Source organism: Sparus aurata, chromosome 2 (assembly GCF_900880675.1).
Source record: "Sparus aurata chromosome 2, fSpaAur1.1, whole genome shotgun sequence".
NCBI lineage: Eukaryota > Metazoa > Chordata > Actinopteri > Spariformes > Sparidae > Sparus > Sparus aurata.
In genome coordinates, this window is record NC_044188.1 from 4,595,764 (window position 1) to 4,619,854 (window position 24,091).

Here is a 24,091-nt window from a genome sequence, read left to right on the forward strand (position 1 = left end):
CCATGATAGATTTATGATCCTCTTGATATTCATCCCCTTTGTTTGGTTGTTACAGGGAAAGTAAAACAGGTGGAAATGGAGGCATTTTCAGAAACCTTTTTTAATGATCTAGTCCCCTCCGACAAAATCTGTGTTTTGCATGTTTGTGTTCGGTAATGATGTTGTTTTCTCCGAGAAAAAAGGCCTTTTAACATTCCGATTACATTTGCCGTGCCAACATAAAACAGTACATATTGTGCCCTGGCACCATTAAATATCAAGACCTGGCAGCAGATCTGTCTGAATCACTTGCAGAGGTGAGATAAAAGGGGCTCCAATTATGTTGATCATGTTTCATTTCACTCTGTTTATCTGCCTTCGGAGAACACCTTCGAAAACAATCTCTCTCAGCGTTGGCTTGCGGGAGGAAAATTCCTTTGCTTTCCAGAGGAACTGTGGGTAACACGACCAGCTTTGGAACAAGATCGCACAGATCACTGTCACCTTGTTCGCAGCACAAGCATCCCCCATACCACTCACTTGCACAAAGCTTATATAAGGCATTTGACGTTGATGTGCTCGAGCCGTGGCTGTGTGTCAGTGGGTTCAGTGTTTTCATGTGCATGTGTAGAGTATGTGTGTTTAATTTTCCATGTAGTCACTGCCCTTAAGTCTGGGACTTACCAACGGGTCTGGACCTGCTCGCCGCACTTCCAATACAGCCTCGTGGGCTGCCAGTAATCCCTTGAGTACTGAGGGAGAGGGGTGGGGCTGGTAGGGTGGGGGTGGGGATGGGGATGGACGAGGTGCTAGAAGATGGCAAAATATGTTTACAAGGCGTGCATCCCAACAGGTATAGTGTCATTAACAGGCAGTGCATTAATCAGTTCTAGTGTTGGTTCATCAGTGAAGCCCAGTAGAGCCTGTAGCTCTTCCTCAGTCGGTCCATCGTCATCCAGAGTAAACAGAAAGCCACTGCTTGCCCAGAAATAGACCACACGCACCTGGCAGATGCCATGCTTTTCCACTGAAAGATCTCTCTCCTGGCACAAGACAGCCATTGCTAAGTGCACAACCTGGTTCAACAAAAATTATCTGACCAAAGCATCGTGTGTGCAAGAGTCAGGTTCTAGGTAGAAGAGAAGCTTTGTACTGAGAAAGCGTAGGAGGGAGCAGCCCCAGACACAGTGATGGCTCGGTCCCTGAAAAGGTGAGTGGGCCCGTCCCCAAACCGGTGCATGCTGCAGGTGCTCTCTGCCTCCAACGTAAACACATGAACTTTTCTATCGTCAGCATCGTCCACTTTCACGCAGGTGGTGGTGGCTCCTGCAACGACTTGAGCTACTACTTGACTAGTGGCGTTAGCTGTAACGTTAGCCTCTTGGCGATCAAAAAGCTGATCGTTGCTTTATGATGTGGGTCTGGGTCTAGTCCCTGGCCATCTCCCTCTCTTTTTCTCTTACTTCATGTTTTTTTGACTTCCCGATTTATGTGCAGGTTCTCCTCCAAGCAAGTAGTTAGATTGGATCGGTACATTTCTGGCTGGGTGCATGAAACAAGCTACAGTTTGCTGGAGCAACAATAAATGTTTAGTTTTTATTGTTTTATCAGTAATGGTTCATATTTTGGTTTGAATAAGATAAGAAAAAAATACAAATTGGTCATCATGGCTTATTTAGCATGAAGCATGATGTGTTTGCTCGCTGTGCTTTTGTGAATGTGAGTCAATCTCAGTAGTTTCTCTCCTGACAAAGTGTCCCTGTTTGCACTTTCAAACATCTGCCTTACTTCACTGTTTCATCATAATTGCTTTCAGCTGTGTCAGGAGTTATGGCTGGTGAAAACCGAACACTTCCTAATTTTTCTGCCTCATAATAAAAGCTTTTAACCAACATCATAAGGGGGGGACTTATATTGCGAAGAAGTTATCAGAAACAAAGTATTTTTATTACCAAACTGGAGGAGCTTTGTTAGCGGCGAGGCTTCGGTAATACCGCAGGGAGGAAGAGTATTTACTGCTGTTGCTTTGACCACTACTCAGTTTAAGACCCTTCTTCAAGCAGGTAGCAATGCTTTAAAGGAATTGCAAATCCCTGGCGGGCTGAGCTGACAAGCATCGGGAGCCAAACCGAGCCGAGCTGAGCCTGCACATGTTTATGGAAAAGCCCCACATGGGCCCCGCTCGGGGCCGAGCCACAAAAAGCTAGCCCCTTCGGCCCGCTGTCCGTTTCAAGATCAAGCCACAGTTTTCAAAGTTTTGTTTGTCTTTTTATATCAAAGCCAACCAAACCTTAAACATCATGAATCAAAACAACACTAAGATTAAACTTTACAGTCGTGTTTTCATGTGAAGAAGTGACCTGAATGTCTGAATGGTGTTGTCATTCATGCCCACAACTCGGTAGGTAGGTGTGTTTCAGTTTGTGCTCATTTCGAAAATTGTTCTCTCCCCTTACCGTAATTAAGACGCACACATACACACATGCAAGCACTGACAAGTGAAATACACACACCTTCACAACAGCTCCCTGACAAGTGGAAACACTGCATGTTGTTTTTACTTTGCTCGCAAAGATATTCCACTCGTGACGTGATAATTTAACTTCAACTTTTATTTCAAATGTTTCAAATATTTACAAAAGCAAATTTCAAATCGTAAGTGCACTAACAAAAAATATGGTAAACTGAAAAAAAACAAACAAAAAAACTTGGCTTTATTCCTAAAACATATCATAGAAGCTGAATTAATTCTCAAGTTGTACAAAAAGCGTCACACTTCAGATGAAAGTAAAACCTTGTCCTGAAATAAAAGGCAATACATTGCCCCTAATTTACTGCAGTGATTTAAAAAAAAAAAACAAAAAAAAAAACAGCAAATGTGTGTATTACGTCTGAATGGCTTCCCTAAAACCAACACCACAACCACACCCCCTGACCCTCACCATCTAAAGACAACTAACTGTCTGTAAATCCTGAGAGAGAGAAAAACATGGTGTCATCACTCTCGTCACAACCGCTGATATTACTCATGGCTTTGACAGCGGGGGAGGCTTCGTGAGGGCAGGCTGACATTCAATTATGAACACAAACACAGTGACATAAAAAGCATTGTATAAATCACATGGCTTGAAAAACAAACAGAACTGATGGACGGTTCGTGTGAAGCGTTGCTCGGTCGGCCGACAACTCCAGTCGCTCAGTCAGAGGGAGTTTCCCCAGGTCGGACTGTCCCTGTGGTTGTCTGCCGTCCATTACGGTGTAACTCTCGTGCTGGCATTATCTTCCAGGAAAACCCCAACAACCGCTGCGTTTCATACCTGGGATTTAGCACCTTTAACTATGACTTCATTAGGAAGACTGAAATCATCTGTGAAAACAAAAGCGTTCTTCCATCGTGGTCATTTTGGGCCACATGTCCTTTGGCATCCTTTACCCACCTTTTCTGGTTTCTAATAAATCATTTTACTCCGTTTTTCATGTCAAGCTGACACACTTTTATACATGTATATCACTTCTTTACAGATCCGTCTCGCCAACAAATAAATTAGTTCATTTCGAGACGGATATTTTACTACTGCAAAGAAAAAGTATATACACATAGAAAAGAAGATCTATAATATCTAAATAAAGACGTCCATGGTTTGATGTGCGTTCAGCATGATACGGCAGAGTCCGCGGGAGGAAAAGTGGACCACCAAAATCCTAATGACTTTAAATATTATGTTCCCCTTGTCCACATTTCTCTCGTCCTCTTCATCTCTGCCACATGCTCCTCTCTGTGGTCTCAAACACGGCCTCTTCCATCTCTGTGTGTGTTTGAGGAGAGGCAGAGCACAGTGCCATGCTGTATTTTTTAGCTACACTTGCAGGACTTCACAATCATATTGGACAGCTGCTCCACCTGAAAGTGAAAACCAACAGTAATGTGATAAATCATCAGTAAGTGTTGCTTTCACAAGTAATGTTCTGTAAACATTTCACCCCAGAATGAGGTTGGCTTGGCTGCGGTATAGATACCTTGTGTTGCCTGCCCACGTAGTAGAGGATTGGCAGTGGCTCCAGAGCCTGAGGAACACAGCAGGGCTGGGCAGAGGCTCCTGGGTTGTGATGCTTATACAAGGCCAGAATCTGTTAACGGTTATATGAAAACAGAGTTTACCTCAGCATTTCATCACCAACATGAGAGACAATTTATTTACTAGTGTGAGTTACAACAGTGCTTTTGTCAAGATCCAGTTGTTAGCCACAAAGACAACTGGATATTTTTTCCATTTTCCTCAAAGGATCGACGTCCAACAAAGCAGTGAAAACATGACTCAAATATTCCTTGATGTGTGACTTCAAATGAACAAGCCTAATAGTTTATGGCCACTCTAGTGGCTCTATGAGGCTGTATGGCAATGCTCAGACGCTGACTTTTAGCATATACAATGTTTACCACTGTCACTACCCGATCTGAGTAGCTTCCGATCTTAGTTTTGGACATCTGTGTCAGAAACCAGCTTGGACAAGCCATATGCATTGCTGTATGTACTGTACTCACCAATATACTATTCAAATTGGATGTTACACCCATGTTAACCATGACAGTTCATTGTGTTGACGTGCTAAAATTCTGCTAACTATCCCAGTACACAAAGAACACCCGAGGCGGATGTGAATGCTTTTTTTTTGCAGGTATTTGGTTATAAACTGAAGTATACGGACAAATTCAAATTTTTATCGGAAATGTTGGCCATCACAAAAGATTTTAGAGTTCATCCCGAGTGGGATTGAATGTGTGAACAAAATTTAGAGAAATTTCAGTCCCAAGTGACGGACTGACAAACTGCCAGTACCTTAGAGCCAGAGAGAGCTTTTGGTCTGAGCTGCCAAACCTTACATGGCAGTACCTTATGCATCCATATAAACGGATGTGGACGGCATACTACAGTAAGGTGTTGTACTATACCTGAGAATATTTGTTTTCAGCATTCCAGATGTAGGTACAGGATCCCATGCAGTAGTTGGCATGGTAGCCAGTTGGTTTATGTATCCATTTCCACCCCAGATCTTTCCTGAAGTCGATGTACAAGCTCCTCACGCAGCAGGTCTCTGTCTGGCTGCAACAAGAACAAAAGGGAAATATTTTATTTTAGAACCTATATTCTGTATAAGCGACATTTTTCAGTTTTGAAGCTGCATTGGTCATTTATATTCAACACATCCTCTCAGTGTTTCGTGCTTCGTCAACTCCTGGGAAAGTTGACGAAGCTCCCGCGAAGGTTAACTAGGCTCATGCGTGGTTTTACTGCACCCAGCTTTATATGGAGGAGGGTCACGTTTCATAGTGTGTAATCAAACCAAAGAAGCTCAAATTTATTGCAGTTTATTACCAATCCAGCAGTGTGTGAAATTGTACAGCCCAATAAAGCTTCTGAGTCAGAAACACAGCCTCTGATTGGTCGACAGACTCAACCCAATGCATCATGGGATTGCCAAACATGCAGTTTTCCAGAGATATGTAGTATGTCGTGTACAATTTGTTGTCGCATCAACGTCGCTCCCAGACAAGGAAGGTTAGGCAGTAACATGAGACCTGACATAGTAGATTAAGTAATTTTACCGTAATCCTGAACGTAACGCATTACATTATTTGTTCCTGCTAAAATGAATACAATACTGTATCATGCATCCTGCAACAATGGTGGCAATATTTCTGGGCCAGAGATTGATGGGTAAGAGGAGGCTTGGTGCAGCTCTTTTTTTTTTTTTTTTTTCTTACGTCGAACTTCATGAACTTCGTTTCTGGGACTGAACTTCATTCAAAGCATTTCATCCTACTAAGACTGCAGAAATGCAGGCCATTTACCATATAGCAATTAAAATGGCCACAGACTAGTCAAGAGGGTAAACACTGTCACTGCCCTTTGAAGCTAACAATGGGTTAGGCTGCCAAGTGCAGCAGTCTTTAGGTCAATGAAGTAAAATACAAACAAGAACTACGTGATGTGTAGGATTGCTTACGCTGTACAGGTGTCCTTTGTCTCCGTGGAGCGTTTTTTGCGTGAGGTGAGGTGGCTGCTGACGTTTTTGGGGATGGACATGGTCAGGATGTACGGTGGTTGCTTCGTCATATCATCTAACACTGCTTTGTCTCCCCTACCCGCCGTCATCCCGGAGATGCCAAAACTGAAGGTACTGACGTCACTAGAACGGCCGCAATCACAGTACAGCCGAAGTTGGAAAACTTGCACATCATCTGCCAAAACACAAAAAATGTACAACATAAGGCGATTTAGTGGCTGGTTACTTTATCTGTAAAGGTAATTATCATCTGGAAGTTGCAGGAGATCGCACATGAGCTGACCTCAACAAATGGACAGACGTGATTCGCAACAGAAGATAATTACATAAAGCTTGTTTTCGCTCACCGTTCCCTTTGAGCCAGTTCTGAAGGGTCTCTGTGACATCGAAGGACAGCCATTTGTCTCTCAACTCGTTAGTGATGAAGCGGGAGGCGAGGTAGCGGGGGGAGGTCCCCAGACCCTGGTACAGCTCCACCCGCTGCTCATCAAGTATCGTGGGTGCCTTGATGAGCATCCGTAGCTCTGCAGTGGTCAGCAGGCGGTAATCTCCAATACTTCTTCGTATCTCAGAGATGTTGAAGGACATCGACATGTTTTGGGGGGTCCTGACCGGATCTGTTCAGTCAAGAAAAATACAAAGACTGAGTTTCTGCATGTACAAACACACATTATGCCAGATATAAAAGCATGTTAGAGGGAAAAATGGAAAACACATCCTCCTGGCGTGTGATATATAATCCATCTTCTATGTGTGATAGTTTTTAGTCTTTTAGATTTTTTTTATTCTATTAATACCAAACCTACTTAGCACTGTCTAAACATATTAATTAGTATATAAATATTAGATCAAGACTCCTTTTTCAGTTGGTTAAAACACTCAGATCTGGAGCAGGGGTACACTGATACACCTGTGTTGTTTCTTTCCTCACACTTCATTCCCTCACCATGTTTTCCAATATCAGTTTGGATGAGGAGAACAGGAGCTAGACTTACTAACTAACAAATTAGTTTTAAATGTAAAGAGCACAACAATGGGAAATGGGCGCTGTAGGGGAACAATTAATGTACATGAGGTTCAAAGAAATCCAGACTTTCAAATGACTACATTTAGGAGTTCTGGTGTAACAGAAACATGTTTTTCTATCTTGTCTTAGGATATGAATTTGGCCATCCGACCGAGGAATTCCCTAATTTAGAGATTCCTATGGTAGAATATAGAACCTGACCTAAATTCAAAATAACTGCCATCAACCTTTTTTAGGTCTGTATGTTAAATGACAATAAAGATCAACATGGACACCAAATATCATGATGAAAAGGCTATCCAAACTCTCAAGCTGTCGGAGGAGCTAACACTGATGTTCGCCCGCTTGAGAGACGAACTTGGATGATTATCTGTTGGCTATAAATTTACCTGACAACGCATTTATATCACCTCCTCTACCGACACAAATAATGCACCTGACTCATCTTTTCTTGTACACAAGTGAGGTGAGCCAGCCGTCTTATCATGGATGCCGACAGTGTGGCAGGAATGACAGAATGAGTGCCGAATGAAGAATTGAGATAGAACAGGGCACAGCCGTGAGTTTAGGAACTGCTTCTATAATAAGAAGATGAGACTTTCCCTTTCTTTAAACCTTAGTTCCGATTTTTTTATTTATTTTTTTTGCCTCTTGTTTTGCTGCATTTAAGTGCATGAAAAGATTTGTCATAGACGCTTGTACGTACACCCATAAATACAATGGAACAGCCAAATTCAAAGTGTTACTCAATAATCGTAACTGCAGCCAAACATTCATCCACTCCAGCTGCTGTAAAGTTGACCATAGAGAGGGTTTTGTTTTCTTACAGTATCCCTGCCCATATTTGCAACTTTTATTCCTGAGCCTGCCCATATGATGACAGCGGGAACATTCCCCTTCAGAGCCTGATGCAAAACAGAGCCAAGCTACTGATGGCTTTAAACACCATAAATCCAGCAGCGTTACATTACGAAAGGATTACGCCGGACGAAGACCCGCAAAGATAAGAGCAGAAAGACAGATGATCAAGAGTGAATCACCGTGCAGAAAAGAGAGAGTGAGAGAGGGGGGCTGTGACGGTATCTGCAAAGAAAACAGCAGAAGTGAAGAATGCATTCATGACTATAACTCAACAGTTGTCAGTGGTGGTGGCAGTAGTGGTGTGAGCGGGGCTGCAGAGAAATTGGAGATGTGTATCAATGTAGCCCGGGTCTGGCCCGGGTCCAAACCCTCTACTCTGTCTCAGCCTGTCAAAGCCAGGATTCTCTGCTCTCAAATCCCGGAATTACTCCTTGACAGCGGCTACAACCCAGCCTTGCATACTTGAGCTGCATAGTCGATCCAGGCCGTACCAGGAACCTCCATGTCACGGCTGTTTGTGTGTATCATTTACCGGTAACGCCATCTGTGTCGTTGTGAAGGTAGTGTTTCAGCCCTTGTTTTGAAGCCAAAACTGAAACTGAAAAGAGCTGGTGTGGAGTGTAAAGGGAAATGAGATGACATTTTACTGGTCCCGCCCAGAGCACCCCGAGTCAAATGTTTGGTTGTAAGTACATGAATGGAAACACAGAGTGTCAAAACAGTGTACAGTATTTGGGGAGCGATGGACTGGCAACGGCGTACCAAGCAACACCAGGCACGGAAAGTCATCGTCTCCAGCTAGTTTGAGTAAACTGAGATATGTGTGTTAAGGGTTAGAGAAGTGTTTACGAAACAGGAAATTCCGTCACTTCCTCTAAGAAGCATTTTGGCTGCAGTACTATAGTTAGCTACGATGGACCTTAATCCTCACTTCTACTTTTCAATTAACAGAGCTTGCATCGTCGGAGGAGCCCTGTCACTGAACTGCTCATGTGATCAAAATACAACACTTTGAAGGAACAAAGTGCGAAATCTCTTCTCTATGCTTGACTTGAGAAAAGGCCTCGCTCCTCCAGATAGGGGGTAAAGATAGCACCCTAGCCTTGGTACTAACATGGGTGTGGGGGGGGATTTGTGTGTTGAATCAGGGCCTATCCGCAGGTAAGCCGGGGACAGCTGTTGTGACAGGTAGGGAGACAGCTCTGTAATTACCAGTTGGAGGAAACAGATTCCAGCAACAGCCTAAATACCTGCCTCCTTCAAGCGCTCAGCTCCACCCTCCCGCAGCCCACTCGCCAGTGTCTCGTTTCCCCATCTCACCCTGTTTTACACATACTGTCCGAACCCCGTTGCTACTCCTCTTCATCATTCAGTGGTAGCAGCTTGATTTACTCTTAATTATTTCGGAGCAGTGAACTCCCTTCACTCCCAAAGTGGCTTTTTTTTTTCCAAAGGAGAAAAGAGTTCCCTCTGTAAACAAGCTGAAAAACACTTGGACCAATACCATGGTAAATGGGAGAGGTGAATTGTGGGTTTCAACGGACGGATGCAACTACTAACTGGCTGGAGGAATTTAGCCTAATACCACCACACAATTATCATAATGGCGACTAAAACTATTAAGTCCTAAAATGCTCTCCACACAAATATGCATCCCTGTAGGCTGTTCTGGAGTATCAGGAAAGTGTGAGTCGTCCTATAAAAAGAACCACAATTTGAAATGACGGATAAGATTGTTAATGAATATTATAAAAAAAACAACTTGTACTCCGGTCGGACCCTGTTATAATTGCTTTGCTGAAACACAGTTCCCTGTCTTTTACTTCTTTAACAGGAGCAGAAGCTGGATTGTCTTCCACACCCCTTGCGTGTGGGTTTTTTTTTTTTTTTTTTTTTTTTTTAATAATTGCAAAACATTTCTTGCTGAGCCTCCACACGTACACACATACAGCTGGTGTTCGCCCTTTTCCCAGTGTGTGGAGGTTGAGTCTGTTAAAGGTACAGTTCACCCCAAAACCAAAAATACACATTTTTCCTTTTTACCTGTAGTGCTATTTATCCATCTAGATTTTGTTTGGGAGTTTTGGGAGATATTGTCAGTAGAGATGTCTGCAGTCTCTTGAATATAATTAAACTGCATGACACTTGCACATCACATGTGCCAAAAAAAATTAAATTTGAAAAACTCAACAGCAGTGTGAACTGGTTTTTCAAGATAATCCACAAACTTTGCTGTGAGTAGTTTCGTGTGGGACTTTATTCTCTGTACAGAAGTACACCCACCAAGTGTATCACCATGCAGAAGGAAGAATGTATCTTCTGCTGTGTTCCAGTAAAAATCGGGGGTTGGAATTTCCTAGTTGAAATGTCCAATTTCCGACCTCCAAGCGTTCCAGGTGCATAACGCCAAAGTTAACAAAAATCTTGGCTGACCGTGACAAAATGATGTCTCTTTGGCAATTTTATACGTAAGTGAACTTTCCTAGCATATATAAATGAAACAGCGGAGGGCAAACCACATCAGGTAAGAGACGCCATCATACATTTTATTTTACGGCACTTACAAATCGAAATATTCCCTGCACTAGCCTAATTCGAATCATGTCATCTACAAAACCCCTTCACCTTGGGTGCTGCCGTTGTTGTGTGTCGTCAGACGACTGCTCCCACATGAAGCAGGGGTAGATGAAGGTTTACAAGTTCAACTTCAAGAGACATTCCATTGTACGTTTTACAGTAGGAAGTCAGAAAAGCAGCATTACTAACTAAGCTAGCTAACATTACATTTTAGCTGAGGAGGACGGCATTAATGTGTACATCCCATGCTGTCACGGGCACAAGCCTCTCGTCTGTTGGCAGATCCAAGTTCTTCCGTTTAATTTTCTGTTCAAATTGTTATCATTCATTTTTTGGTGCTTGGTTCTGCGAGAAAGCAGACATCTCTATGACCTCCAAAACTCGGTAAGTCACGCTAACAATTTCGCTAGGTAAGTAGCACTACAGGTAAATATGTATTTGTGATTCTTCTGCTGAACTGTCCCTTTAAGGAGCTGTGCAGAGGGTTAAGACAAGTGTTCTCTGGCAATCCGCAGAGGTAGGAAACACATGCTCCCCATGGGCACCGCTTGCACCGGACCTGAGTCACTCAAGATCTCAGTGGCCATCAGCCTGCCTTCCTTCCTGCCAAGCTGCCCTGTCAAAAACATGCTGCAAACACACTGATAATAAGCTCAGGAAACCCAGCAGAGAGAGGAGCAGGAGCGAAGAGGAGAGAGACAGAAAGCAAGAGAGAGAGAAACGGGTAATCGTTGGCAGAGAGGTATGGAAACGAAATTGAAAATGGTCAAGGGAGAAGAGAAAGATATGATGGAGAACAAGTGACAGTACAAACAAGGGAGAACCCGATGCTCAAGTTACAGGAAACCCCCAATCCCCGGGAGACAGGGAGAGAGAGAGAGAGAGAGAGAGAGAGAAAGAGAAAAAAGAAAGGAGAGAGAGAGAGAATGAGACAGGGTGAGGGTGAAGGAGTGCATTTCACGTCTTCTCGCATCTAATTTTTCCATTTCCCTCCTGCTCTTAGGTTTCCATCTAACCAGAACAAAATCATGCCCTTCGTTTTGAAGGTTCCTTTGTTCTCGTTTTGGTCTGCACACTCCTGAGCACGGTCCATCCACTCTAGTCTTTCTTTTGAAGTGGTGGATAAAAGAGGGATAGTGTGGATGCCTGCCTGATAGGGTGAGAAGTATAGACATGTAGAGAACAATGGAGCAAAGACACAAAAAAACTGTTTATCATAATAGTTTGGGAGTCACTGCACAATTACAGCCAAAAACCATTTGGCTGAACAAACAGCGTGTGCAGCCTAGCCAAACAAACAGCGCTAATAAAGCAGTAAAAATGCCAAGGACACCACGAAAGCAACTCAGTGCCTGAGACCATATGTAACACACAGTCCGGCTAACTTGCAACGCCTGTGATCTCTGAACTCCTCAAGCTGCCTGAAGATGTTGGACGGAGATCAGAAGGGGTACACATGTTGAGGGAATTTATGGACAAGATTGGAATTGACGCCAGCCATGGGGCACATGCTGGTTAATCTGGGCTGTATCCGCTTGGTCTGTCTATCCCAGCGAGTGCTTTATGGTTTATTAATGCGGTATTGCGGTGGGCCAACAAAATGATGTGAAATATTGATTTTGTAAGCAACAAAATGCCTTGACCGTCTTTGGTTTTGGTACCTTTATATAGAGTAGTTATTGTCCAAAGGTCACCTGTTGATTTCCCCTCTGTCAGCAACTGTTAGGTTAGACTGCCATACGTCATCAGTCGTCATTGGTTGCGTAAGTGTAAACAGATGTGAATGTACGTTTCCAATAGGCCATCTTCAGTTGTATTGATTTCTTGTGCGTTGTTATCGCAATCCTGGTATCATCACAATGCCATTTGCAATTTATCCGATGGAGGTAAAAAAAAAGCATTGATGCTGGTCATTTTTTCACAGCTTCACACTATCAATCAGATCATCAAATGAAAAGAACACGGCTTCATTAAAAGGCCACTAGCCGTGCTTTATGGGCCAACAACATTGAAATATGTAAAAATGCTCAGTTTGTAGGACCCTGTAGCCCGAACACGCCCTACCCCTCTATCCCAACAAGAATCGGGAAAAAACTGAGGTGTCAGGCTAAGTGGTAGTGGCACAAGTGTAATGTGATTTGGCCCTGATGTGAAGAATGACAATTTTTCAAAATGCTCTTTGACTCAATGCGTGTATTAAGCAGTGTGTCTCAGGTGCCTGTAAATATAGGAGCATAAATCAGTCATAATATTTTTTGACATTCTTAGTGCTGTAGTTAAACCATCAGCAATTGCCTCCTGACCATGGATGTCTATGTGTGCGAAATACACGACTGATGTATTGCTGTTCTGAGTACTCACTGGTCGTGTTGAACTTGTGCACCACCTTGGCGAAGTATTCCTCCTCCTCCTGCTCCGTGGAGATGTCTGTCTGGACCTCAGTCTGCTGCTCCTTCAGCATCTCCTTGGTGCTGTTGTAGAGGGACAACAGGCTGCTGGGGATTTCCTCCTCGTCTCCAGCCTGAGGAGGCTCTGTTGGTAAGCGCAGTTTGCTAAGGATCTGGCTCCTGATGGCCTCAATGCGCTTTTTCTTCACCATCTCCAAGTCCAGCGTCTTACATGTAGACATGCCACTTACTTTGCCCACCGCGTACGCGACCATGAACATCAAGAATACCAGCTTCATGGTGCCAATCTGACTGCGCACGCAAATCCACTCTCACCTTTTCTTTCACTGCCCGTCTCTGACCGGGGAAGCTTTGGCAACAGTGAATCACTCTGTTAGAGAGGTGTGAGTGACGCAAGGTGTTTACACACAACAACACAATTAAAGCCCTGTGGAGAGTCCTGAAAGTTCAGGGATACTGGTGCCACTGCTGTCGCTCGCTGCTGTGAAAACTACCTAACACTTGTTTGCATAGAAGCAGGTGGAAAGAAACCCAGTGGGCAGACAGACATGGAGTGATGAGCCAGCCTCTGACTCAGCCACACAGGTAACACAATGACGTCCCAGACGCTGAAGTGAGTCCAGAGTGGAGCTGTCAAATGTGAACAGAGCCCAGCCAAACATGTACACAGACAGCGCCCCCAAGGCTCAGAAGAGCTCGACAAAATAATCTAATAATCTAAGACTTAAATATCCAACAGAGCTAGTTATGTGCTCACAGGTTACCTTGTAATTGGTTTGATTTCAAGCTTCCACCCACGATATTAAACTGAATTCTGTTTTCCTTGGAGCAGCTATTCTGTGTACATCTCCACGTGTCGGCTCAGTGCTGTACTGCTCAGCCGGCAGTCTCTCTTTAAATGTCCCCGCTGACACAAACTGAAAAGTGTCGTTGGCAGAGCCAAGTGCTTTTGTTTCCCGTCCTCCTCGTCCCAAAAAACTCTCTTCTCAATTTGTTTAAGACTATTGTTTTTGTATGTAGTGCCAGATAGGCCCTCTCTAAGTGTGTCCAACGAGGAGAAAATAGTAGTAATACGTCTTGTGCTTAGAGTAGAAAAATGTCCTTCCTATTTCTCTGTTTGCTGTTTTTGAAGTTTGATCAGATGACCTCTGGCTTCCTTTAGAGCCCAGATTGAACTCTCAGGGGGTTGAGTCAGCCCAGAGCTGATCAGATATCTACGGTGCTGAAGAAAAAAGGATGCCGTTGTATTTGAATATCTCACTAACTTATTATACCCCCTGTCACAAACCTATGCTGTCAGGCAGTTAAGTTAAAACACAAAAACACATCGATAAACTTGTATCACTCTCCACTCTGACTACCTCTTTTTAGCAATAACAGCATGTGATCTGTGTACAGCTGCAGTTTACCCGTAATTGCCTACAAAACCTCCAACTCATGCCTAACTACAAACACAGCGCAGATGTCTCCATGACCGTATCTTAAAAGATAAAAACGCAGCAGAACTTGCCTTCTGTCAATCAAAGACTCTCCTCCTGTAACAAAACGTATACATTTGACACACCTTCCTCTTTAAATGAGAGTACCATCCAGACACAGCAGCAGTAACGGCAGCAGTAGCAGTCCTTAGCTCACGCTGTTTTGGGAATCGGGACTGTGCTCTCGTCTCTGTCCTCTCCTCCTCTATCCATCCATCGGTATCACCTTGTTTATGCCTTCTACAACTCCTTCACACCTTCCCTGTTGAGTCTCCTCTGACACAACTCCCTATTGGCACCTCAGTTTAACTCCCTGCCTCGCTGCCTGGTGAGCTCTTTCTCCTGGTGCTTGTCAGAGCTTGCTGGTGACAAAGTGATTTGTGCGAGCTCTGAGCTCAGCTAACTTTTCTCTTGCACTCACTTGCTCTGCCTCTTTCTCTCTCTCTCCCCCTAACTCTTCTTTTTTTCTGGTTCCTGTTACTCGTCTAATAGCGCGAGCAGCTCTCCGCCCAGGAAATGAGGGTAACGGCCGCAGTGTAAAACATCTGCTGTTTAACAGAGCTCTGCTGCCTGCCCTGTGTCCACATCAGGAAGCCAGGAGCTGAATACACTGAATAACTCACTTTAGAGGCACCAGCTCTCTCTCACTGTCTGGCCTGTCTGCTACTGAGACAGTGATGACTGACGAGTCAATAAACCCTGCATGGTACTAGAGTCTTGCCAAACTGGCAGACAAATTTACCTGGTGGCTGTGAAGGTGAACGCCTGCCAGGCCAAAGAAAGAGCCACTTGAGACTAAATGTCTAAAAGTAGATCGGTAGAGTTCAAGGGATGAAGAGGGCCAACAGGGCTGGACTGTGTGGTGCACTGTCCTAGGTCTGGGTGCTTTTTTAAAGGTTGGATTGTGTATTTTCAAAAGGAAGGCAAGACTAAAACAAACCGGTGACGGTTTCAATCATATGTCTGTCTGAGAGATGATTCAACGTGGAAGTAAAGATAGTAAACTACTATTGTAAAGTCTTTGTTCTTGGAATTTTTCAGGTTGTGTTTCCGATGGGTCTCCATTCAATGGGTCATTTCTGAATAATGAGCTATTCATTAAACACTGGCAATGAATGGTGACATTTATTAGGAGGAAATCCAAGGTAAAAATCCCCTAGTATACTAGCATCTATGACAACAAGATCACACAAACAGATACCATTGACGGTTACTCCCACAGTGTTATCATCACTATATCTCTGATTACTGATAATGATAGGAAGGTGAGAACAAAATGAGTGTGACTATCATGTATCAACAAATCTAACTGCAACTTGTCCTGTTTTGCTGCTCTGTGAGAGCTTTGATGGGTGTGCACTGCCACCTGGTGGACAAAGATGACACAATAATTTGTATTATATTCATTATCCACGCTTAAAATCTTCTCACTCTAAGTCATTGTGCAGTACAAATGTACACAACAATTTTAACAGTAGTTTAGAGGAAGTGGAGAAGGGTCACACAACAGACAAAATTACAGATCTTCCGGTATACTTTTGTCTGAGAGATAAAATAACAGCAGCCAAATTAGAAGAATTCAATGCACTTTAATTAACACAAAGTGAATTGAAGATTGCTCAAGCATTACATTAGTTCTTGTACTACACATAAAGAGCAATTGCAAATCCCAAATCAATGTTTTGAGTTGAAGCTGACCCATTTATTGGTTTGGCTGATTACTTGGCATGGACAGGATATTACAAACTATAGGTAAGATGTTTGTTTAGGTGTGTTTCATTCCAGTTTGATTTTCAGTGATGCTCATTTATGTTTTTATTACTTTGACATCAATCAGCCTCTAGTTTTGACCTTTTTTCTCTGGTCTCCATTGGCTTCTTCACCTACTGCATGGACCTCTGAACACAACAACCAGCACATCTTACCCGTCTGCCATGGGGCTTTTCATAGCCTTCGCCGCAAGGCCTCGATGCCAACACCTCAAGGTGTCTGTGTGTCTCTGAGCACGGGAGTGCAACATCTTCTGCTTTCTCATCATTGACTGTGAAGTCATAACTGCGTGATTCTGCATTGGATCCCATAGAGCTGTGGCAAACCCCAAAGTCTCTGGGCCAGACGAGCCGAGGGAGAGTGCTGGGAGAAAGATATTCACAGTCAACAGAGAGAACAGATAGTCTGTAAATCATGTTACCACATCAGAGTTTGTCCTGCAGACATTTCATATCTGTGGCCGGGTGACACAACGCTGTGGCTTCTTGTGACTATTGGACAGTGAAAAGAGGCTTGCTCTGTAACTTGTAACTGTAAAAACAGCTCATATATTAACTGCCTGTACTGGTGTATGAGCATGCATTCATAGTAGACAATAATATGAGGTAGGACTAGGCCATATATTGATTATCGTGTTATCACGATCTGAGACTATATATGTATCATCATACCATGTTATTTCATATGTTCTGTGTTTCCTTGGTTTTAAATGCTGCTCTTTGTGTTAGTATTCTGTCAAAGTACAAATATATGGATATTGAGTAATCTGAATTTGAATGACATTTGATTTTGTCTCACACTCCTAGTATTTATGATGTGCTTTTAAGGAGATTTCAAAAACATCAAGATATACTGTTTATCACAATACAATCTGAAAATATCCCAATATTATTTTAAGGCCACATTGCCCAGCCCTGATATGAGGCATATTCCTCTTTCAGTATATTATAAGCAGTGATGGAAGAAGCACTGAGATATTTTGCTCAAAGTAGAAGTAGCAAAATAACAATGGGAAAAAATACTAAAGCAGAAGTCCTGCGGATACAAATACAGAGGTCATATCTGCAGAATGTAGAGTGTCAGAAGTAGAAGTAGGCCAATTCTTGCTTACATTTGTTGCTGGTTAAGTTTCAGCTCATCTTAAAATGGAACTTGTATGAGCTGATCCTACGTTTTGGTTGTATGGATCTTCATAGTAACTTTAGCTGTCCAATGAAGTACACCAGGCAACTTGAGTTAATGTACATTTTTTTACAGTTGATTACAGGAAAAGTTCAAATAAAGGTTGCCTAGGTTGTCTAGCATAAATGATTCAAACGGCTAAATTACCATTTTGATCAACATTAGCCTAAGAAGTCTACATTAAGTAAGTGTAAGCTAGCACATATAGCCTGCGTCCATCTTAGAGAACATGGGGTTTTACACCTGTTCTGTACTGTCTCATATTGAACATGTACAACAGACAAAAGTAGTGGTATAAGTGAAGTTATTACTGAATCATTAAGCTAAGCTAGTTGATTTGGAAAGCTAACAGTTGCCCGCTTTTAGACCTCACCTGCTGCCCGTCCGCCAGCTGTCTCCATGGTTACAACGCACGTTTATTCACGTGCGCGTTCTAAATGACGTAAGCAGCTTTGTGAATTGTTTTCCTGTGCGTGTGCCGTATTATTGTCGCTCATTTCTGCGCAGTTTCCAAGGGGTAAGTTAAACGTCGTAATGAACGACCAATTCCTTTCTCTGATTATTAGTAATTCCCTTAAAAAAACATGGTTTTTAAGATGAGATTGGATTCAAAATGGAGACTTCGGGTGAGATAGTGAACGGTGCTAGCCAGAGGTGGGTTTACCAACTATGGTTACCAAGGCGACGACGCACAGGACGAACAGGCAGCGGAGGGAGTAGCAGCTAAGTCTTAGCAGTTAAGTTAGCAGAGAAGGACCTCTGAGATCCTTACCGCGACAATTTTCACATTTACGTTATGAGTTTAAGCCCATAGAGGCTGAGAGAAGTGGCTGCGCACACGTACATGTAGCTCTGCGGACTGTTGATGGACTGAAATCACCCGCAGACTTGTTCCCGAGTTGTCGATGAGGACCCTCTGAGATTCTGGACAGGTGAGTGTGCCCCTCAGTCTTTTGGGCTGCTGGTTGTGACACTGAAAACCGGCTCAGTTTTCTGCCTGAGTTGGCTTGTCTACATACAAGAAACCTCATCTGGACTGTAGAATTATCTGGCAGGTGTCACAGGTGAAAACCTTTCCAAACTGGAGGATTGGTTTTATTAATTTTGTATGTTTATCGTCGAAGGAAGACTGAGTCCCACTATGGAAATACCACATACATAGCATATATTTAATGGCGCAACAGTAACCGACTATTTCAGTTAAAGAGTTGAGTGTTTCTGTTTTATACAACCTTTCTCCTGCTTCACTGTAAATATCTTACATTTCCCTCCACTTCATTTATCTGAAAGATTTCCCCCCCTGTCCAAGTGAAATCTACTACTTCTTAGACCAAATAAACCAATTAATAACACCTCGTGGATTAACTGTATTGTGTCACAAAGGTTAAAAAACAGGCCTGTTTTTCTGAGCTAAAGAAAAGTTGCCTGTTTGGAGATTTGTGGCGACACTGCAAACAAATGATCTTACAGGATATAATACATTTCCGTGGATTAAACCAGCCAACAGCATATAAAGTAGTAAAGATGAGCTCAACCTTAAACAATCTACTGCAGTGAAATGCAACATACACATGAATGCAGCAGGTGTATTCTTCAGGTATAATAGTAAAACACTGACAGGGAACATTTTGAGTACTTTTACTGTCCGTACTATCCATTTTGTCTATAATACTTGTATACTTCCTTCAGCTGCAGGACTTTCACTTGTGGAGTATTGTTGTAGTTTGGTATTAGTACCTGGAGGAAAGGTTACTTCATTCACCATCATATACATTCAGGTTATTTTATTTGGGGGATGATTAAATATCACCTCCTTGCATTTTATTGAGGTGGTGAGTTTGTGAAAATGTTTGTCTCCCTACAGGTGACAGTTACTAACAGCCCAATGGAGAAATATGAAAAGCTGGCCAAAATTGGCGAAGGTTCCTACGGTGTGGTGTTCAAATGCAGACACAGAGACACCGGCCAGATAGTTGCCATCAAGAAGTTTGTGGAATCAGAAGATGACCCGGTCATTAAGAAGATTGCATTGCGAGAAATACGTATGCTGAAGGTAAGAAGAGATTAGTATTACCTGATAGTATCAAGTTAGCACCACAGGTGGACGTGCACACACACACACACACACACACACACACACAAACACATATTCAGTCCGCTGTTTAAGTTAGATTATATTTTTTCACTTTGTTAGGAGAGTCATGCATAATTGTTATTGTCATTATTATTATGAAACACAAGGCAGTTTAAAAGAGCTTTACCGACATTTAAACTTTAAAGGGTTCGTAATCAAACTGTAAAACATTGAATTAAAGAAAGTGTGGACAAATTTGGAGGAAAATGATACAAACATTTCAATAAAGACCCACAATCAAACTTAAAGCCATAAACATAGCATTAGCAGGCTGCAGAAAATAACAGAGATTTAAGTCTGCTTTTAAAGATGACTCAGACCAGACTAGATCGTCTGCACTTTTAATTAGGCATTTTGTTCAACATTTTGGGCTGTTGAGTGCTGACACACTGTCCATGTTCTCCATCGGCCCTGCAGCAGCTGAAACATGTGAATCTGGTCAACCTGCTGGAGGTCTTCAGGAGGAAACGACGGCTCCACTTGGTGTTTGAGTTCTGTGAGCAGACCGTCCTCAATGAGCTGGACAGACACCCTCGAGGGTAAGTCACGGGCATAACAGTGGCTTAAATGCGTAACAGACAGTCATCTGCTGCCACATGATATGTCAAGGGTTGTTGAGTAACATTTAAAAGTGCCTGTTCCCTCTCTGTGAGTTGTTTAGAATTAGAGCAGTGTGGTATTGTACATACTGAGGGGTTTCATACTTAGAAAAGCATATAAAATCATCAAATCTTCACAAGTCTATCCGTTATCTGCATTGTTTGCGCCCCTCAGTGGTGGACTTAAACTAGGTGAAGTTACTGAAATACTGAAAGACATTGAAGCAGGTAGAAATGGTGCCAGTCTGACCGGATCACAAGAGGCAAAATAACATATTGAAAACAAGGTTTATAGAGACACCAATGGTGTCATTATTCTTTAGACATTACAATGTGCAATCATCATTTACTTCATAATGATAAGTTAAAGCATAAAACTTCTATTCTAGTTTAACTAAATAACTAATTATGTGTCCATGTATTTGTCAGGGTGTTGTTTAAGTGAGAATGGCAGCAGAAAATAGCCGGGTGAATTACAAAGAGGGAGTTAAGACAGCTGCCAAGAGATTTGAAGATGTGTGAATGTTCTCAACAGAGTGAGGGAGGAAGAGCCAAGTCTAAGACTAAGTATTACTGGTGTTTGAGCACTCTTCATGCAATCTATGGTCACAAGATCAGTTTGTAGTTTATTTTTTGTCATGTGAAGTCACACAGCAAGCCTATGTCACAATGGCTAGCTGCTGCCTCACCATTTTTCCTTTTCCCACAAGGCTGTGCAGCAGAAACTCTAGCTGCTCCTGAAAACAAAGGCGCTCTTGCTGTTAGAGACAGGCCAGCGGTTACCCGGGTGACAAGAGGGCTGTGTAAAGCACCACTTCTTTTTTGAAATAGCTGGAATAATAGATGAGGAAAACACGACTAGTAAATTGGTTTTGTTTGTTCCTATTACAGACATGAATATACCTTTGTCTCTTGTTGTCTGCAGGGTACCTGAGGCTCAGCTGAAAAGTATAGTGTGGCAGACGCTGCAGGCTGTCAACTTTTGCCACAAACACAATGTTAGTACATTTTTAATCCAATACTTAGTTCTGTGCTTTTGCTGTATATATATATATATATATATATATATAAAAAATGTATTGTGTGATTTTCCTCCACATTGTTTGTTTCTTCTTATTTCTCTTGAAGGATAAGTTTTGAGGTTTTCAAGACAGTCTTAGACCAAAACTTTCATGCCATATGTACAGTACATTGAAGTATTAGTTTCTGCCTCCTGCATGGTGCATGGAGAGCCATGCAGTGATCCATTCCTAGTATGATGAATAAACTATAATAGATTGGGGACAAAATCCACAGCCACAACTCTGACTTATTGTGGAATGCATTTTTTATGTACACACTGAGGACTGTGTATTTTGACCAAAATGTAGTTGGAAATGAGCTGCAAAAATTTGTTGATTAGTTCATTAGACTTTTGATGCTCCTATATTTGCTTGAGAGGCATTTCCTGATTTTCTTCTCTTTATGTTCTCTGGCTGTAGATGTGTGAGAATTGGCTGAAGGTGTCCCGGCATTTGTACCATCTCAAAATACAAAACTTCTGAGCAGCCATTCTGACTTGCCAAACTTAAATAAAGTACACAGTAATTCCAGACCACACAGAGCAAAGTCTGACTGTGTCTAGGCTTCAGTTCCCCACAACAGGAACCATTTAAGTCTCAGTGACTGCAATGCCGTATCCAGTTTCAATAGTGACATGTATAGGTTTCTGATCTCTCGCTATTGTTCCTCCACGCCTCCATTCCTAATTTGTCAGCCTTAATATAAGCCTCTGTGTCACTAAGAGACTGTGTATCATGTTGCTAAATCCCCGCTCATAAGCGTCTGTCTTGCAGTGCATCCACCGTGATGTAAAGCCGGAGAACATCCTCCTCACCAAAACTGGAGTCATCAAGCTCTGCGACTTCGGCTTCGCCCGCATTCTGAGTAGGTCACCCAGAGAGCCAGTGCATTTATGTGCATTTAGTGTTAATGTACCTCTAATGACTTATTCATCACAGAGCCTATATCAGCTCCTGCTGATGGCCTCCTCACTTTCAATGTATCAATGAATGCATTGCACCAGACGACAATTCAGCCAGTTAGTGCTCCTCTGTGTGGTGTGTCTCTGTTTACTCTCCCTGCCTTAGGTTTCAGTGTTATGTTACCATACATTAACATGTAGTCATGTAGTCATTCAGCATGCCATGTAATCCTTTCCTCTACAATGTTTGAGTTATTTAGTGTTCATTATTCAGTATTTAAGTGTATGCGTGTCAGTACAAGTTATCTCCCTCTGTCCTACACTCAGCAGGACCAGAGGATGACTACACAGACTACGTAGCGACCCGCTGGTACCGCGCCCCGGAGCTGCTGGTCGGAGATACTCAGTACGGTCCTCCTGTAGATGTGTGGGCTCTTGGCTGTGTCTTTGCTGAGCTGCTACATGGAAATCCACTGTGGCCCGGGAAGTCTGATGTTGACCAGCTCTACCTCATTCGAAAAACTCTTGGTACGTTAATAGCAGACCACATCAAGAAATCATCTGCCTGTGGGTGCAAAAACTAACTTGCATAATTGTGGAGATGATAACAAAGGTTTCCACTAAATCAGAGACACACACGCTAATAACATTTTTGTGATTGATGGTGCTTTTGATGATCTCATTTCTGACGTCAGGTGACCTGATTCCTCGTCACCAGCAGGTCTTCCGCTCCAATGTTTTCTTCAGTGGAGTCAGTATTCCTGAGCCTGACACGACGGTACGAGTCCTGTTATCATTGCTTATGTTCTTTTTGGATAAGGAAGTGCAGTATGTTGAAGTGTGAAGTTTCTGTTCCCCATTTACTTTTGCTCTCAGGAGCCCTTGGAAAAGCGGTTCTATGGAGCGTCGCTTCAGGCCCTCCAAGTTATGAAGGTATGTCTGATTCACCGGCATGATTTTAGCTTATCACAGATGTGTCATATCAGCATATTGTGTATTTCATATTGTATATTAATGAGTTAGTGACAATAAGATTTCACTTTAGAAAAAATAGGATCATAAACTGTATTTATGTCATTTATTAATAGTGTTATCATTAGATACTGTAGTAAGTCACAGTCACAAATTTAAGGGATTTTTTAAAAAATCTTTTAGTTTCGGCCAATCGTTATCTGACTAAACTCTTGAATATCACATCTGCCTTAAAAACCTAGCTTGTAAGACTGTAGTGCATAACATACAGCGACAGAAGAAATGATTAAAGTTTACATTCTGAGATGCATACGTTCCACCATGCTTACTCCGTGTGTCTTCTCGTGGTCAGTCATGTCTGGTGATGGACCCTTCTCTCCGGCTGTCCTGTGAAGAGCTGCTGGAGCTGCCTTACTTCCAAGAAGAAGGAGGAGCCAACTGGGGCCGGGATGGTGAGCGCCTTGGAAGACGACATGACAAAGCCTCTCGACGTAGACAGGCAGGGGTGAGTAGGAAACACTGTGGCTTAATGGTGTAAGAAATCATTAAACTACCCAAAACTAGCAGACTGTGCACATATGATACACTCCTTACATTTGTTAGACACACAAGAGCTGCTTCTTTACCACTGCCATACATTTTAACTTGGCATGAATTCAAACTAAAACTGTCAAAGAAGACTTTGAGAAATGAACAAGACATAGTCCTCTTTTCACTCTCTCTTCCCCTTTCCTCTCTTTAGGCACAGTACCTGCCACAGTTACCAAACAGCAACATTTCACCAGCACCGGATGTCAAGAAACAGGTGAAGCATAAATACCACCTGCCCAACATTTAACAAAGCAACAAATTGGTCCACAAGTTTGTGGCTGAGCTGACAAAGATGGACTTGTACTTTGCTTTGTGCAACCGTTTGAATAAAGTCACATATATTCCTCATGTGACTGTCAGGCAGTGTATTTCACTTCTTTGATCAGTTTCACATGTCAATTAACAATTTCTCTTATCATTCTTAGTATAACACACAATAGTTAGGGCTTTTACAGCTGCAGATTAGGCAACAAACTTACTGTAT

The 24,091-nt window shown here is 42.6% G+C and overlaps 2 protein-coding genes across 7 annotated transcripts; one reads left to right on the plus strand and one right to left on the minus strand.

The window, feature by feature from the left end:
- Positions 1-2,572: 2,572 nt before the first annotated feature.
- tgfb1a (transforming growth factor, beta 1a) lies at positions 2,573-17,876 on the minus strand. 3 transcript variants are annotated; one of them, XM_030407970.1, is made up of 8 exons: positions 17,722-17,876; positions 16,322-16,529; positions 12,872-13,042; positions 6,393-6,662; positions 5,986-6,220; positions 4,931-5,081; positions 3,997-4,107; positions 2,573-3,880 (listed from the first exon to the last, which is right to left on the minus strand). In XM_030407970.1, the coding sequence occupies exons 3-8, from the start codon at positions 12,969-12,971 to the stop codon at positions 3,833-3,835; spliced, it is 915 nt and encodes a 304-aa protein (XP_030263830.1). In that variant the 5' UTR covers positions 12,972-13,042; positions 16,322-16,529; positions 17,722-17,876; the 3' UTR covers positions 2,573-3,832. The 3 variants fall into 3 exon arrangements, with proteins under 3 accessions (XP_030263830.1, XP_030263813.1, XP_030263822.1); XM_030407953.1 differs by having other exon boundaries at positions 12,872-15,762; XM_030407962.1 differs by lacking the exon at positions 17,722-17,876 and adding an exon at positions 17,278-17,370 and having other exon boundaries at positions 12,872-15,762.
- Positions 17,770-23,966, plus strand: LOC115575725 (cyclin-dependent kinase-like 1). 4 transcript variants are annotated; one of them, XM_030407991.1, is made up of 11 exons: positions 17,783-17,865; positions 18,235-18,280; positions 19,213-19,401; positions 19,900-20,021; positions 21,007-21,079; positions 21,917-22,007; positions 22,372-22,572; positions 22,740-22,822; positions 22,921-22,977; positions 23,369-23,521; positions 23,759-23,966. In XM_030407991.1, the coding sequence occupies exons 3-11, from the start codon at positions 19,234-19,236 to the stop codon at positions 23,852-23,854; spliced, it is 1,044 nt and encodes a 347-aa protein (XP_030263851.1). In that variant the 5' UTR covers positions 17,783-17,865; positions 18,235-18,280; positions 19,213-19,233; the 3' UTR covers positions 23,855-23,966. The 4 variants fall into 4 exon arrangements, with proteins under 4 accessions (XP_030263861.1, XP_030263851.1, XP_030263843.1 ...); XM_030408001.1 differs by lacking the exon at positions 18,235-18,280 and having other exon boundaries at positions 17,770-17,865; XM_030407983.1 differs by lacking the exon at positions 17,783-17,865 and having other exon boundaries at positions 17,896-18,280; positions 23,759-23,955.
- Positions 23,967-24,091: the final 125 nt, after the last annotated feature.

Excerpts from the sequence above, each read along its gene's own strand:
- LOC115575725 (XM_030408001.1), top strand. The coding sequence starts at position 19,234 with ATGGAGAAATATGAAAAGCTGGCCAAAATTGGCGAAGGTTCCTACGGT. Across the intron at positions 20,022-21,006 it reads CTGGACAGACACCCTCGAGG|GGTACCTGAGGCTCAGCTGA; the intron begins GTAAGTCACGGG and ends TGTTGTCTGCAG. Across the intron at positions 22,573-22,739 it reads CCTCATTCGAAAAACTCTTG|GTGACCTGATTCCTCGTCAC; the intron begins GTACGTTAATAG and ends TTCTGACGTCAG.
- tgfb1a (XM_030407953.1), bottom strand. The coding sequence starts at position 13,196 with ATGAAGCTGGTATTCTTGATGTTCATGGTCGCGTACGCGGTGGGCAAA. Across the intron at positions 4,108-4,930 it reads CTGAAAACAAATATTCTCAG|ATTCTGGCCTTGTATAAGCA; the intron begins GTATAGTACAAC and ends AACCGTTAACAG. Across the intron at positions 3,881-3,996 it reads ACGTGGGCAGGCAACACAAG|GTGGAGCAGCTGTCCAATAT; the intron begins GTATCTATACCG and ends TTTCACTTTCAG.